Consider the following 11,870-nt stretch of genomic DNA (forward strand, 5'->3'; position numbering starts at 1 on the left):
TCCATTCATTCATCTATTGCATGCAGACAGAAGATGGTCCAAGGTAAGATAGACGGTGCTCATGCTGCTCCCTCAGCTGCTGGGCCCTTTTTGCTCAGCGAGCGGCTCCTCGTCGGCGTCGCAGCGCCCGGCGGCGTCGAGGCCGGCTTGCGCGTCTGCTCGTCGGCCTCGTCGGCCTTTGCCGCCGCCTCGCTCTCGAGAATCATGGCTTCTCTCGGGTGCGGCGGCGCGTAGCTCTTCATCTGCACCTCAATCTGCTCGTCCAGCAGCGCCTTGCCGCCCGCAGCAGCCGCGATGAAGCCCAAGAACGGCGGGCTGGGGTTCAGCGGCCGCGACGCAAACTCCGGGTGGGCCTGCATGCCGACGTAGTATGGGTGGTTGATGAGCTCGGCAATCTGCATGCGCTCGCCCGACTCGGACTTGCCCACGAAGCGGAGCTGGTCGGTGGCGCTCCGCTTGCGCACAATGTCCTGGACCGCCTTGTCGTCGACCGACGACTCGCTCCGGTTCAGGTTCGGTGACGTGGGCAGCGAGCGCATCCTCGAGGAAGATGACGACGGCGGCGTGCTTGGTCGCTGCAGCAAATGCTGCTGCGACGAGGGTTCCTGGTCCACCTGGACGACCGGCGTCGAAGGGTTGCCCCGCTCGAGGCGCTCAATGTACTCTGGGTTGATCTCGTAGCGGTGGCGGTGGCGCTCCCACACCGTCGCAGCGCCGCCGTACAGCTTTCTGATCCGCGACCACCTCTCCGTCGACGGGGAAAAGAGCGACGGACGGAGACCCAAGCGCATCGTACCGCCCAGGTGCGTCTTGCTGATCTCGGGCATGTAGATCACCACGGGGTCCTTGCAGTCTGGGTCCAGCTCCGAGGAGCCGGCCTCGGACAGCCCGCAGACGTTCCTTGCAAACTCGACGACGGCAACCTGGAAGCCGAGGCAGATGCCCAGGAACGGCACGCGGTGCTCCCTGGCCCACTTGGCAGCGCTGATCATGCCCTCTGTCCCGCGCAGGCCAAATCCACCCGGGATGAGGATGCCCGTCGCCGAGCAGACCGAGTGCCAAGCCTCGTGGTATCGCACCGGGTTGTCCTTCTCCATCGCAGGCTCCAGGTCGCCCGCCTCGACCCACTTGAGGACGAGCTTGCGGTGGACGCGGAGGGCAGCGTGCTCGAGCGACTTGATGACAGACATGTAGCTGTCCTGCAGCGACGTGTACTTGCCCACGAGGACGATCTCGACCTTGTCGATGAGCCGCTCGTGGCCGACGGTCAGATCTCTCCACCGCGTCCGGAGCTGGCTGCCCTTCTTCTTCATCGGCTCGGCAATGCCTCCGTTGACGTCGAGGTGGAGGCGCTTCTCAAAGAAGCGCACCATGCCCTGCTGCTCAAGGAGGATGGGAACGTGGTAGGTGGAGCCAACGTCGTGCACGCCCATGACCTGTTCTGGCCCGACGTGGCAGAACATCGACAGCTTGTTGATGACCCCTCGCTCCAGCGGCTCCACACACCGCGCTGCAATCATGTCAGGGACCAGGCCAAGGCCACGGAGGTCGCGAATAGCGGCCTGCGTCGGCTTCGTCTTCTGCTCGCCACCCACGACGGGGACCAGGCTGACGTGAATCAGCGCAAAGTTCTCCTGCCCGACGCGGAACTGGAACTGGCGCAGGGCCTCGACGAAGGGCGCCGACTCAATGTCGCCGACCGTGCCACCCAGCTCGACGATGCACACGTCGGGCGTCTCGCCGGTGTCGTCGACGGGCCGCGCCGCGACGCGCTCGATCCAGTCCTGGATCGCCGTCGTGAGGTGAGGCACGATCTGCACCGTCTTGCCCAGGTAGTCTCCGCGCCTCTGTCAGAGCATGTCAGCCCTGCCCTTGTCCCCTATGTATGTAAAAGTGTTTTCCTACACACCTCTCGGTCAATGACGTCGCGGTATACCTTGCCCGTGGTGATGTTGTTCTCCCTGCTGAGCGTCACGTCGAGGTAGCGCTCGTAGTTGCCCAGATCCAGGTCGACCTCGCCGCCATCGTTGAGGACATAGACCTCGCCATGCTCCGTGGGCGCCATGGTGCCCGCATCGATGTTCATGTACGGGTCAATCTTGATCGCCGTCACCTTGAGCCCGAGCGTCTTGAGGAGGAGGCCAGTCGACGAGGCTTGATGCAAGACGACAGCAAGGTCAGCTGGCGGCACTCTTTTTGCCAACATCGCTCTTCTCTTGCCACCACTGGCTCACCAATGACGCCCTTGCCGATGCCCGAAATGACACCACCGCTGACGACGATGTACTTCATCTTTGCTTGCCTGCCTCTCTCTGTCCTCGCGAGTGATCACTTTAGAAGACGAGGAGGAGAGGGAGGGGAAGAACAGAAAAAATTGACGCGCTCTGACTGCTGCAGTCCAAGGAAAAAAAAATAGAGAGAGAACGAGGAAAAATTGAGCCACGGTCCAAATTTGGCGCCTTCCGCGACGCGTTTCTTTCTGAATAAGGCCTGTCTCCACCAACACTAGCTAGCTAGGCGCAGCAGCTGCGCATACAGGGTAGACATATAGACGATGCCGCGCGTGTCGTCTACGAGGCGATCAGCCGCTTCTGGCTCGATCAATACGAGTCGAGGCAACCGGTCTCAGGCGCCTGTCGCTTCGTCATCGCGGCGCCGCATAGATGAAGATGAGGAGGAGGGAGAGGCAGCCGAGGCTGGCAACGAGACGGAGGAGCCACAAAGCAACGCTCAGCAAGGCGAAGAGGACGACGAAGGAGCCAACCCAGCCGAACGGATACGGACAGCGCTGGAAGCATGGGAGACCCGGCACCACCCCTTTGCGGGCCGCGAGAGCGCCGTGGTGACGCAGACGCTCCTCCAGGACGCCTCGTCCGTGCAGGACGGCATCGCCACGGTGCTCGCCATCCTCTCGGACTGTGCCGAGCGGCGCGCCGAGCTCGACTTTGTCGACGATGAGGCAGGCATGCGCCACGACGACATTCTCCAGTCGCTCGACGAGGACACGCGCGAGCTCCTCGATCTGCGCAGCCGCTACAACCTCCGCCAGTCGGTCCTGAAGGAGATGCACAGCAACGTCATTCAGGGCGAGGAGTATGTGAGTTGCCTGACGCACCAACAACTCACATTTACGAAACAGCTGACTGGATGCCAACGTAGACACAAGCATCAAAGGATCTCGTCGAGCAGAGCAAGGTTCTCCTCGACATCTACGCTGCCAAGACGCCACGCCAGCGCTATAGAGCCGAGGAGGACTACGAGTCGTTCCGAACAAAGATCTGGCAGGCCATCTCCGTCGACGCGATGCCGCCCCTCACCGACTTCATCCCGGCCGTGCCCGGCGACGAAGCGGGTGCCGGTGGTGCTGGCGATGGCGACGACGACGACGAGTCCGACCTCGAGATCCGCGGTGCCATTCGCTCGTTCAAGTGCCCGCTCAGCCTCAGAATCATGGAGGATCCCGTCAGGAGGTGAGTGTTGCTTTCTCTCTCGATAAGCCACAACGTAAGAGTAATCACACGCTGACTCTCGACTTGTCCACGAACAGCACCGTGTGCGCACACGCATACGAGCGCAAGGCCATCCACGACTTTCTCGCCTCCAACACGGGCGGACGGACGACGCACGTCGTCTGTCCCGCGAGCTCGTGCAGCGCCAAGATTTCCATGCGGACGCTCGCCGAGGACCCGGAGCTGCGGCGGCAGGCAAAGGCCTTTGCGCGCCGGCAAGAGGCCCGGACGCAGAAGCGCAAAGATACCCAGGCCCCACCGGCCATGCTCGACTAGGCGCTTTCCTTGACACCTGTACCCTCACTCATTCACCAATAATAGGGTCCACTCACCTCCCCCACCGAGAGGTTGTATTACAACGTGTGACGAAAAGATGGTTCAAGACTTGTGAAAAGACGATTGTGTATTGATCGAGAGAGACAACAGGGGAGAATGTAGAGATACTTTCAGGAGGAAAGTGGCGAGGGGCTAAAAAAGACTCGAGTGACGAAGAAGGTGTTACGGACATAATTGAGCGATTTGAGAGACGGTGAGGAGGACGGAGAGAGCGTATGAGCGGGTCAGCCGAGGATGGAGAGTGTCCCGTTGATGAAGGAAAAGGAGACGGGATCTAAGTAGCAGACCTGCTGGGTGGATGGCCGGAAGAGGAGGAAGAGGCCAAAAGAGAGGAGAGTGACGAGGAAGCGGAAGAGGAAGAGGAGAGGGAGAGGAAGGAGGAAGGGTATATGCGACCTTTTTGCTTCGTTTCTTTCTTTCTCTTTCCTCATGCCCAGATCATCAGCCTGCTGTCCCAGCTTCCCGTGCAGAGCGCCATGCCGTCGTTGCTGACGCCCAAGCAGCTGACCCGATTCTCGTGTGCGGCGAGCACGCCGGCCCGCTCGACTCTGAGTGTGTCCCAGACGTTGACGTTGTAGTCGTCGTAGCCCGCAAAGAGGACGCGGCCCGAGGAGCTGAAGCCGACCGAGGTGATGCCGCAGAGGATGTTGTCGTGGGTGTACTGGCACAGCTCCCGGTCGGCACGCAGGTCAAAGAGCCTGCACGAGGCGTCGTCGGAGCCCGTGGCAAAGGCGTCGCCATTGGGGAAGAACTGGACCGCGTTGATGTCGCTCTCGTGACCGGAAAAGGACTGGACGGACTTGCCTGTCCGGATGTCCCACAGCTTGGCCACGGCATCGCAGGCACCCGAGACAAAGATGCTGGGATGCGGCGAGAGGGAGATGCTCATGACGTCGCCCGTGTGGTCGTTGAACTCCTGGACGCGGACGCCGGCGTCAATGTCCCAGAGGAGGCACGTCATGTCGCCGCTCGATGTCAGGATCTGGCGGTCATTGAGGAAGCGGCAGCAGCTGAGGTAGCCCGTGTGCGCACTCAGCTCCCGAGCCACCTTGACGGAGCCCTCTCTCGAGTTGAGGTTGTAGATGGAGCAGATGTTGTCGAGACCACCGCAGGCGACGAGGTTGCCCGAAGGCGCATACGCGCACGTCATGACCCACGAGGACCGCAACGGGATGGCGTGGAGCTTGTTGGCCGTGTAGGCATCCCAGATGATCAGCTTACCGTCCTGCGAGGCCGAGACAAGATGCCGCTTGTCCATGGCCCAGTGCATGGCGTAGATCTTGGCCAAGTGGCCCTTGAGCGTTCGTCGGACCTTGATCGACAATCTCGGCAGCGGCTCCAGCTCCCCTGCGGCCATTGCTTTCACTGCGGACTGTCTCAGTCCACCTTTCCACAGACCCGGTGTCGTCGTCACACTCACAGCTGGTATCTGCCATCTTGTCCCTCCTGCTCTTGATCTGGTCCTTGAGCCCATCTGCCTCTCTCCTCGCCGCCGCAATCTTTTCCTGCAAGTCCGTCCCCGACATTGTGCTGAAACACCACAACCACCAAAGATCAGGTCAGTCTCTCCGTACGTTTGCGCTCCTGTCCTCTGTCCTGGACTCACCTTGACGCGCCGACTTCGTCTGGCAAGTGCGCGAGATCTAGGAATGTGGGTGGAAAGTTTGTCCCGGACGGCGACCGGAAATCAGCAGAGGAGGGCGGCGAACGGTCTCTGCCTCTTGTCGCACAGCACGAGTCGTGGCCCCTTTCCTAAGCTACTGAGGAGGCCGCCAATGGATCCTTCAAGAGCCGTGCGAGCTCTGATGAGCGACGACGGGGAGATGAGAGAGGCGGGGCAACGAACGACGAGCCGAGGGGGGCTTTGCCTGGGCAGGAGTAGAACGAATAGCGTAATTCCCTCTTCGCTGTGTGTGGTGTCGTAGAGGAGGGGAAAAATAATTCCAAAGGCGAGCGCGGGCGGGTCTCCAATGTGGTTCACGGATCAGAGTCGGAAAGAAGGGGCCGACGACGAATGAGAAAGGGAGAGGGAAAAGGAGGAGATTTAAAGAAGGAGGAGGGGACGAGAGCGCGCGGCGGCTCGTGCCTCAATTTGCTGCTGCTGCTGCTGCTGCTGCTACCGCCGTCTATTCCTCGTCGCTCACAGTGCAGATCGTCGGAGGACGACGGTGTGAGGAGTGATGGAGAGAAGAAGAAGAAGAGGCGGAGAAGAAAGGGCTGATGCTGCTTGATGGGCGCGGGCGGTGTAATCGAGCAAGAGGGCGGGGGGTAGAAGAAGGGCCAGTCGACATACAGCAGCAGGGGCAGACAGTAAGTTAACAGGCTAGGCTAGGGCAGGGAATCAATCAATTCTCAAATGCGCTTGCGTTCTGGCTTGGACCAGGGCACGAACTACTGAACCTGCTAGCCTGGCGCGACATTTAGCTCAAATACTACTATCGGGAGAAAGCAGCCTTTCTTTTTCTTTTAACCAATACAAATCCTATCTGCGTGTTGCCAACAAAGGGGATAAAGACAATGATAGAAAACAGAAAAATAACAGCTGCCTCTTTTGGGGGAGAGCGGTGAGGCTTCTTCTATCGGAGCCAGCGGCGCCCGCATGGCAAAGCCACCACGAATATACGGCGCGTGTCCAGAGCACGACCAACTACCTCTCTAATCTCTATTGCGTTCTCTTCATCTTGCTGCCTGCTTTTCGTTGTCAAAAGCAAGCAGATATGTGATAATAGACTGACGCAGCACACACGTAAGGGACAGCGCCGAGGGCGCAAGGCCCGAAGTCAAGACGACGATCGGCGAGAAGACACGGCATCCCGACAACGTGGATTCAGAGCTTATCCGACCAGACGCGATCCGGGCAGGACAGGGCAGGAAAGAGGTCAGAAGACAAAAGAGGCAACGACAGCGATGCAGCATGAGCCATGGAATGAAAGTAGAGAAAAGAAGTGATCTGAATACATGAAGCCGCCCGTAGAAGCACGGCGCTCCCTCGGTTGATGTTGATGTTGCCTCTCCCCCCCTCCACTGAGTGTGCGTGTGTGTGTGTAAATGTGATGTGATTATATGCGTGACTGTGGAAGAATCATCGGTTGCTCTTGGCCACACGCTCGAGCTCGTCCTTCTTCTTGATGGCGTACGAGTTGCTCGAGCCCTTGGCGGCGTTGACCAGCTCGTCAGCGAGGCACTCAGCAATCGACTTGACGTTCCGGAAGGACGACTCGCGAGCACCAGTGGTGATGAGCGTGATGGCCTGGTTGACACGGCGAAGCGGCGAGACATCGACGGCCTGGCGACGGACAGTACCCTGCGATCCGATACGGGTCGAGTCCTCGCGGGGGCCCGTGTTGACGATGGCGTCAACGAGGACCTGGACCGGGTTCAGGTCCGTGAGCAGGTGGATGATCTCAAAAGCGTGGGCGACGATGCGGACAGCCATGAGCTTCTTGCCGTTGTTGCGGCCGTGGAACATGAGGCTGTTGCAGACGGGTCAGCAGCTGCTCTGTAACATGATGTTTCTTCTCGCATCTTTCGCAGTTCCTCGACTAGCCCTCCTTCCCCATTTCCCTGGCTCCGTGGTCCACATTCCAGCAGAACGCTTTCCACAAGTCCTATTGCCACCTCGTCGCCCCCCGCCACCCAATTCCCATCCTCGACATCCTCCTGTGGAAGCTCACCTGTTAACGAGGCGCTCAACGATGGGCATCTGAGCCTTCTTGAACGACTTGTTGGCGTAACGGCCAGCCGTGTGGGGCGTGTAGACAGCGTTGCGGAGCGAGATGTAGTCTGCGTCACAGTCAGTAGGAGGACAAAAGACAAGTCTCTAGAGACGAGAGGTAGAACGCACCAGTGAGGGAGATGTCCTTGACCTCGACCTCGCTCGCGTCCCACTTTCCAAAGAGCTTGACGCTGCCCACGTTGGGCGACGCGACGGCGGCGACGCTGGCCGGAACACCAAGACGAGCAGACATGTTGTGCGGGTGTAGGTGTTGGGGGGTTGAAGGAAAGGGCTTTGCTTCGGATGACGACGACGACGAAGAATCTCCAACTCGCTCAAAGTCGCAGCCAAAGGACACCGAGCCCTGGGCGCGCGAGCTGCGGCCAAAAAACTGTCAAGTCGCGTGGCAAACTTTTTCGGCCGAGCTGGACTTCGAGAATTATATTTTTGCCCTGTCTGCGAGAGAGACTAGCGCTTGGAAGTAGCTGGGCGAAACAAGCCTTGTCGAGACAGCGACATCCGGCGTGCAAGCTGGGGGGCCTCCCACTCTTTGTTCCCTGGTCCCTGGACAATGGCTCTACTTTTGTGGCCAGCTCTACTTTTGCGGAGAGGCCTGCTGAGACTGGCATTGGCGATACGGCTGGCGATGAGACGAAGTACACTTCTCTCACCTTTGAGAATTTTGAGAATTGAGAAGGGACGTAGACAAAGACCAGGGCTGTCGTTCACCCAGCGGCAGGCTCCTGCTTGCCTGGCGGGCTCATCCTCTGTCGACCTTCCATTCTCCCGTGGCGCTTTTGAGAGACTTGTCTCGCGAGACGCAGGCCCCCTCGGCGCAAATGTGTTTGCATCGTGGAATTCTGTCTATTGTATAGATCGATCTTCTCGACTCGTCCAAGGTGCTCAAGCTCCTGCCAATTCTTCCAGCTCCTCAAGATTGAATCCGTAGGCCTCTCTTTTGAGAAATGGCGGAGAAAGCCGTCACCGCCATGACCAGAGCAGCAAGGTCTGGAAAGCCACCGGCTAATTCATGCTTCCATCAAAGAGGTCCGTGCCCCATCTGAACCCTGGCGGCGCTAATTTCCTATGCCTAGCTCTGTGCAGAGAGGTCCGTGTGCAGGAAGGTACTCCCCTGGCCCGCCTTCACAACCTTCACCTTCACGACAGCGAGCAGGAGGGCAGCCATCGAACGAAGGTGAAGAGGTAGGCTGACATCAGGATGGGCGACGAGAAGAAGAGCGTCGCCATCGTGGGCGGTGAGTCAGTGCCACTCGCCGCAAGTGCCCCGGAGCTGAGACAGGCGCACACTCTACACATACGCAGCGGGCATCTTTGGCCTGTCCTTGGCCGTGGCGCTGTGCGAGAGAGGTATGTGGTCTGCCTTAGGACTCTCCTTCAATGCTTCGACTCTCGCTGAAAGTAGGGCGTGGTGAAGGGCACACTGTTACGGTCTTTGATCGGAACCAGTACGACGACAACGGGTACTCGCCCGACGAGGACGGCGTCCAGGCTGCCTCAGTGGACCACAACAAGATTGTGAGCGAGTAACCTTCTAGATGTGGCGACTTGAAAGCTGACAAGTGCTGTGCTGGGCAGCTCCGAGCATCGTACGGCAGCAAGCTACACTACCAGCGCCTCGCCATGGAGAGCCGGCAGGCGTGGCTAGACACGGACAAGGCGAGCGAGGACGGGCGCCTCCTCTTTGATCCCTGCGGCATGCTCCGCGTCCAGCCATCGTCGGAGCTAAGTGCCCTCGAGCGCGAGACACTGGCCAACATGGAGCGCGACGGGCTGCGCGACACTCAATTCGTCAAGAGCAAGCCCGACGACCGCAAACGAGCACAAGAGCAAGGATGGGAGGCCAAGCTGCTCGAGTTTGCGATTCCCGATCGCGCTGATGGAGCCACTTTCGAGGCTGTTCTGGACTCCCTGGCGGGCTTTGTCAAGTGCAGCAAGGCGTGCGCTCACTTCCACCAGCTCAGTCAGTCCAAGGGAGTCCAGTTCGTCTTTGGCCCGGAAGAGGGTGCCTTTGACAGCCTCGTGCTCGACGACAGAAAAAGAGCGAAGGGACTCAGAACGAAAGATGGCCAGGTGCACCCAGCAGATGTCGTCGTCGTGGCTGCTGGGTCATATTCGACCCAAGTCCTGCCCGAGCTGGGCTACCACCTCGAGTCGTCCGCGGGCAGCCTGGCGACGTTCAAGATTGACAAGAAGGACAAGACAATGTGGAAAAAATACTCACCAGAGAGGTTTCCTGTCATTACATGGAAGAGCACCCCGCGTGATCCTGCTGGAAAGGACACGGGAAGCGTCTATGTGCTACCGAGGACGGACGAGGGGCTGGTCAAGATTGGCTACCGTGGCATCAAGTTCACCAACTTCCAACCGACACCAAGGGAGGCGCCATTCAGCCAGGACGGCAAGTGGTCAGTGCCCCTGCCACCCGCAGAGAGCGTCTGCCTGCCCCAGTCGGCCGACGAGGCCATTCGCCAATTCGTCGATGTCTTCTTGCCAGACTTCAAGGGCTTGCCATACCATTCAACCAGGCTCTGCTGGTACACCGACTCGCTAGACAATTCCTTTGTGGTCGACTACGTGCCCACGTTTGCCGACCGTTCGGTGTTTGTATGCACAGGAGGCAGCGGCCACGGCGCCAAGTTCCTCCCCGTCCTCGGCCAGCACGCTGCTGACATTCTCGAGAACGGCGACGCAAGCAGCTCCTTCATGCGGCCCCACTGGCGCTGGCGGCCCGATGCAAAGCGCTCAAACGGGCTCGAAGAAGGTCCGGACGGGCCTCGTGAGATCTCAAAACATGATAGAATGTGCAAATGAATCTGAATCAATGCTAAGTAGGGAGGCAGCTACATGAAACAGCGCGAGGGAAAGACATGCACCGCCCAAATGCCATTTGCTTTCACGGGGTGCGCCCCTCTGCCGCTGTTTTATTGCTTCACACGCCCTTGAAGGCACTGGCAACAGCACTGACATCGCTGGGGTGCTGCGCAAGAGCGAGCTGGAGAAGGATCTTGGCCTTTGGCGGGTTGAGCGTGCTGGCGGGGATCGACGCTGTGCCGTTGCCAAAATTGAGCCCAGCGCCGACGGTGCCCGCAGCGGTGCGAGTGGACGTGACGACGGGCACGCCGCGCGCCATGAGGCCCACCATCTCTGGCAGCCATGTGCGGTCGGCCTCACCGTCGCCTTCGCCTGCAATGACGATACCTTTGGCGCCGTTGTGTTCGACGGTGAGGCGCAGCAGCATAGGGTCCATGTCGAGGTAGCTATAGAGGATGTCGACTTTCGGTAAGATGTGAAGCGCTGAGATGTTGAAAAAGCGCCGGCCGGTGGGTCTGGACGGTGTAAAGTAGTAGAGCGGTTCGCCACCGTCGACAAAGGTGCCCAGGTAGCCCTGTTCGATGGCCTTAAACGTGTCCAGCGTCCGGCTGTTGGTTTTGGTCGTGTAGTAGGCGCTGCCGATGCGGTCATTGAGCACCACGAGCGCGCCTCGCGAGCGAGAAGAGGGGTGGACGGTAGCACGAATGGCTTGCAGCAAATTCATGGGCCCATCGGCAGAGAGGGCTGTCGTGGGACGCATAGCCCCGACGATGCTTTGAAAACTTAGTCAGCTTCAATGATGAGAAGAGCCAAATAAAAGCGACAACGCACACAACGGGCTTGGGACTGTCGACTGTCAGGTCGAGAAAGTAGGCCACCTCCTCGAGGGTGTCGGTGCCCACCGTCACGACGGCACCTGCATATTTGTCGCTCGCCAGGCTCGCAGATATATTCTTGGACAGCTCTAGGACGAGCGAAGTGTTGAGTCGGTTAGAGCCCAGGTTGGTGAATTGGACCGCATCGACGTGGCTTACGTTGGCAATCTCTGGCACAGCGTCAAGCAGCTGCTGCGCCGTGACTTGGCCCGCAGAGTACTTCGTCGTCTCGGACGAGCCGCCATTGCTCTTGCCTGCAATAGTGCCACCCGTGGCGTAGACGACGACGCGTGGCAGCTCGTCAGCAGCCGTGGCTGTCACAAGAGTAAGCAGACCCAAGCAGAGGGCCACAAGCAGCTTGGCCATGATGATGGTAATGTTTATGTACTAGCAGCAGTAGTGACACTCGTCTGCTTTCTTCTTTCACTCCACTGGCTGGCAACCTTTCCGGTCACTCTTCGCAATTCATCTCACTCTCTTAGCGCAATCTGCTTAATGATCGATTGCTTCTCTGCTATAGTGAGGCGCTTTCACGGCCGAGCATTGCTGGCCGGCGGACAAAAGGAGCCTCTTGAGTAGACCTAGCCAGAAGAACCACTCCCT

The 11,870-nt window shown here is 59.3% G+C and overlaps 6 protein-coding genes across 6 annotated transcripts; 2 read left to right on the forward strand and 4 right to left on the reverse strand.

Moving 5' to 3' along the window:
* Positions 1 to 6: 6 nt before the first annotated feature.
* FA10DRAFT_269011 (CTP synthase) lies at positions 7 to 2,347 on the reverse strand. Its single transcript, XM_025522570.1, has 3 exons — positions 2,235 to 2,347; positions 1,910 to 2,154; positions 7 to 1,847 (listed from the first exon to the last, which is right to left on the reverse strand). Exons 1-3 carry the CDS (start codon positions 2,290 to 2,292, stop codon positions 60 to 62), a joined length of 2,091 nt encoding a protein of 696 aa, XP_025374895.1. The 5' UTR covers positions 2,293 to 2,347; the 3' UTR covers positions 7 to 59.
* A 148-nt stretch (positions 2,348 to 2,495) lies between these two features.
* Positions 2,496 to 3,886, forward strand: FA10DRAFT_269012 (hypothetical protein). Its single transcript, XM_025522571.1, has 3 exons — positions 2,496 to 3,097; positions 3,160 to 3,470; positions 3,548 to 3,886. The coding sequence occupies exons 1-3, from the start codon at positions 2,555 to 2,557 to the stop codon at positions 3,783 to 3,785; spliced, it is 1,092 nt and encodes a 363-aa protein (XP_025374896.1). The 5' UTR covers positions 2,496 to 2,554; the 3' UTR covers positions 3,786 to 3,886.
* Positions 3,868 to 5,709, reverse strand: FA10DRAFT_174850 (heterotrimeric G-protein beta subunit (G-beta, Gpb)). Its single transcript, XM_025518257.1, has 3 exons — positions 5,452 to 5,709; positions 5,266 to 5,375; positions 3,868 to 5,210 (listed from the first exon to the last, which is right to left on the reverse strand). The coding sequence occupies exons 2-3, from the start codon at positions 5,369 to 5,371 to the stop codon at positions 4,273 to 4,275; spliced, it is 1,044 nt and encodes a 347-aa protein (XP_025374897.1). The 5' UTR covers positions 5,372 to 5,375; positions 5,452 to 5,709; the 3' UTR covers positions 3,868 to 4,272.
* A 1,024-nt stretch (positions 5,710 to 6,733) lies between these two features.
* Positions 6,734 to 7,878, reverse strand: FA10DRAFT_269014 (ribosomal protein S7). Its single transcript, XM_025522572.1, has 3 exons — positions 7,690 to 7,878; positions 7,520 to 7,628; positions 6,734 to 7,318 (listed from the first exon to the last, which is right to left on the reverse strand). Exons 1-3 carry the CDS (start codon positions 7,811 to 7,813, stop codon positions 6,928 to 6,930), a joined length of 624 nt encoding a protein of 207 aa, XP_025374898.1. The 5' UTR covers positions 7,814 to 7,878; the 3' UTR covers positions 6,734 to 6,927.
* Positions 7,879 to 8,643: 765 nt separating this feature from the next.
* Positions 8,644 to 10,421, forward strand: FA10DRAFT_269016 (FAD dependent oxidoreductase). The gene is made up of 4 exons (XM_025522573.1): positions 8,644 to 8,816; positions 8,884 to 8,928; positions 8,996 to 9,096; positions 9,157 to 10,421. The coding sequence occupies exons 1-4, from the start codon at positions 8,780 to 8,782 to the stop codon at positions 10,390 to 10,392; spliced, it is 1,419 nt and encodes a 472-aa protein (XP_025374899.1). The 5' UTR covers positions 8,644 to 8,779; the 3' UTR covers positions 10,393 to 10,421.
* Positions 10,422 to 10,510: 89 nt separating this feature from the next.
* On the reverse strand, positions 10,511 to 11,637 carry FA10DRAFT_281287 (L-asparaginase; the record flags this gene model as incomplete). The annotated part of the gene is made up of 2 exons (XM_025523678.1): positions 11,224 to 11,637; positions 10,511 to 11,165 (listed from the first exon to the last, which is right to left on the reverse strand). Exons 1-2 carry the CDS (start codon positions 11,631 to 11,633, stop codon positions 10,511 to 10,513), a joined length of 1,065 nt encoding a protein of 354 aa, XP_025374900.1. The 5' UTR covers positions 11,634 to 11,637.
* Between the last annotated feature and the right edge of the window lie 233 nt (positions 11,638 to 11,870).

The sequence above is a fragment of the Acaromyces ingoldii genome, assembly GCF_003144295.1.
Source record: "Acaromyces ingoldii strain MCA 4198 unplaced genomic scaffold FA10scaffold_6, whole genome shotgun sequence".
Lineage (NCBI taxonomy): Eukaryota > Fungi > Basidiomycota > Exobasidiomycetes > Exobasidiales > Cryptobasidiaceae > Acaromyces > Acaromyces ingoldii.

Coding starts and splice junctions, on each gene's coding strand:
- FA10DRAFT_269011 (XM_025522570.1), bottom strand. CDS start 2,292: ATGAAGTACATCGTCGTCAGCGGTGGTGTCATTTCGGGCATCGGCAAG. Junction 2,155..2,234: donor CATCGGCAAGGGCGTCATTG/GTGAGCCAGTGG, acceptor TCTTGCATCAAG/CCTCGTCGACTGGCCTCCTC. Junction 1,848..1,909: donor GCGACGTCATTGACCGAGAG/GTGTGTAGGAAA, acceptor ATGCTCTGACAG/AGGCGCGGAGACTACCTGGG.
- FA10DRAFT_269012 (XM_025522571.1), top strand. CDS start 2,555: ATGCCGCGCGTGTCGTCTACGAGGCGATCAGCCGCTTCTGGCTCGATC. Junction 3,098..3,159: donor TCATTCAGGGCGAGGAGTAT/GTGAGTTGCCTG, acceptor ATGCCAACGTAG/ACACAAGCATCAAAGGATCT. Junction 3,471..3,547: donor ATGGAGGATCCCGTCAGGAG/GTGAGTGTTGCT, acceptor GTCCACGAACAG/CACCGTGTGCGCACACGCAT.
- FA10DRAFT_174850 (XM_025518257.1), bottom strand. CDS start 5,371: ATGTCGGGGACGGACTTGCAGGAAAAGATTGCGGCGGCGAGGAGAGAG. Junction 5,211..5,265: donor CAAGATGGCAGATACCAGCT/GTGAGTGTGACG, acceptor GACAGTCCGCAG/TGAAAGCAATGGCCGCAGGG.
- FA10DRAFT_269014 (XM_025522572.1), bottom strand. CDS start 7,813: ATGTCTGCTCGTCTTGGTGTTCCGGCCAGCGTCGCCGCCGTCGCGTCG. Junction 7,629..7,689: donor CAAGGACATCTCCCTCACTG/GTGCGTTCTACC, acceptor ACTGTGACGCAG/ACTACATCTCGCTCCGCAAC. Junction 7,319..7,519: donor GTTGAGCGCCTCGTTAACAG/GTGAGCTTCCAC, acceptor CGTCTGCAACAG/CCTCATGTTCCACGGCCGCA.
- FA10DRAFT_269016 (XM_025522573.1), top strand. CDS start 8,780: ATGGGCGACGAGAAGAAGAGCGTCGCCATCGTGGGCG. Junction 8,929..8,995: donor CGTGGCGCTGTGCGAGAGAG/GTATGTGGTCTG, acceptor GGCGTGGTGAAG/GGCACACTGTTACGGTCTTT. Junction 9,097..9,156: donor CAGTGGACCACAACAAGATT/GTGAGCGAGTAA, acceptor TGTGCTGGGCAG/CTCCGAGCATCGTACGGCAG.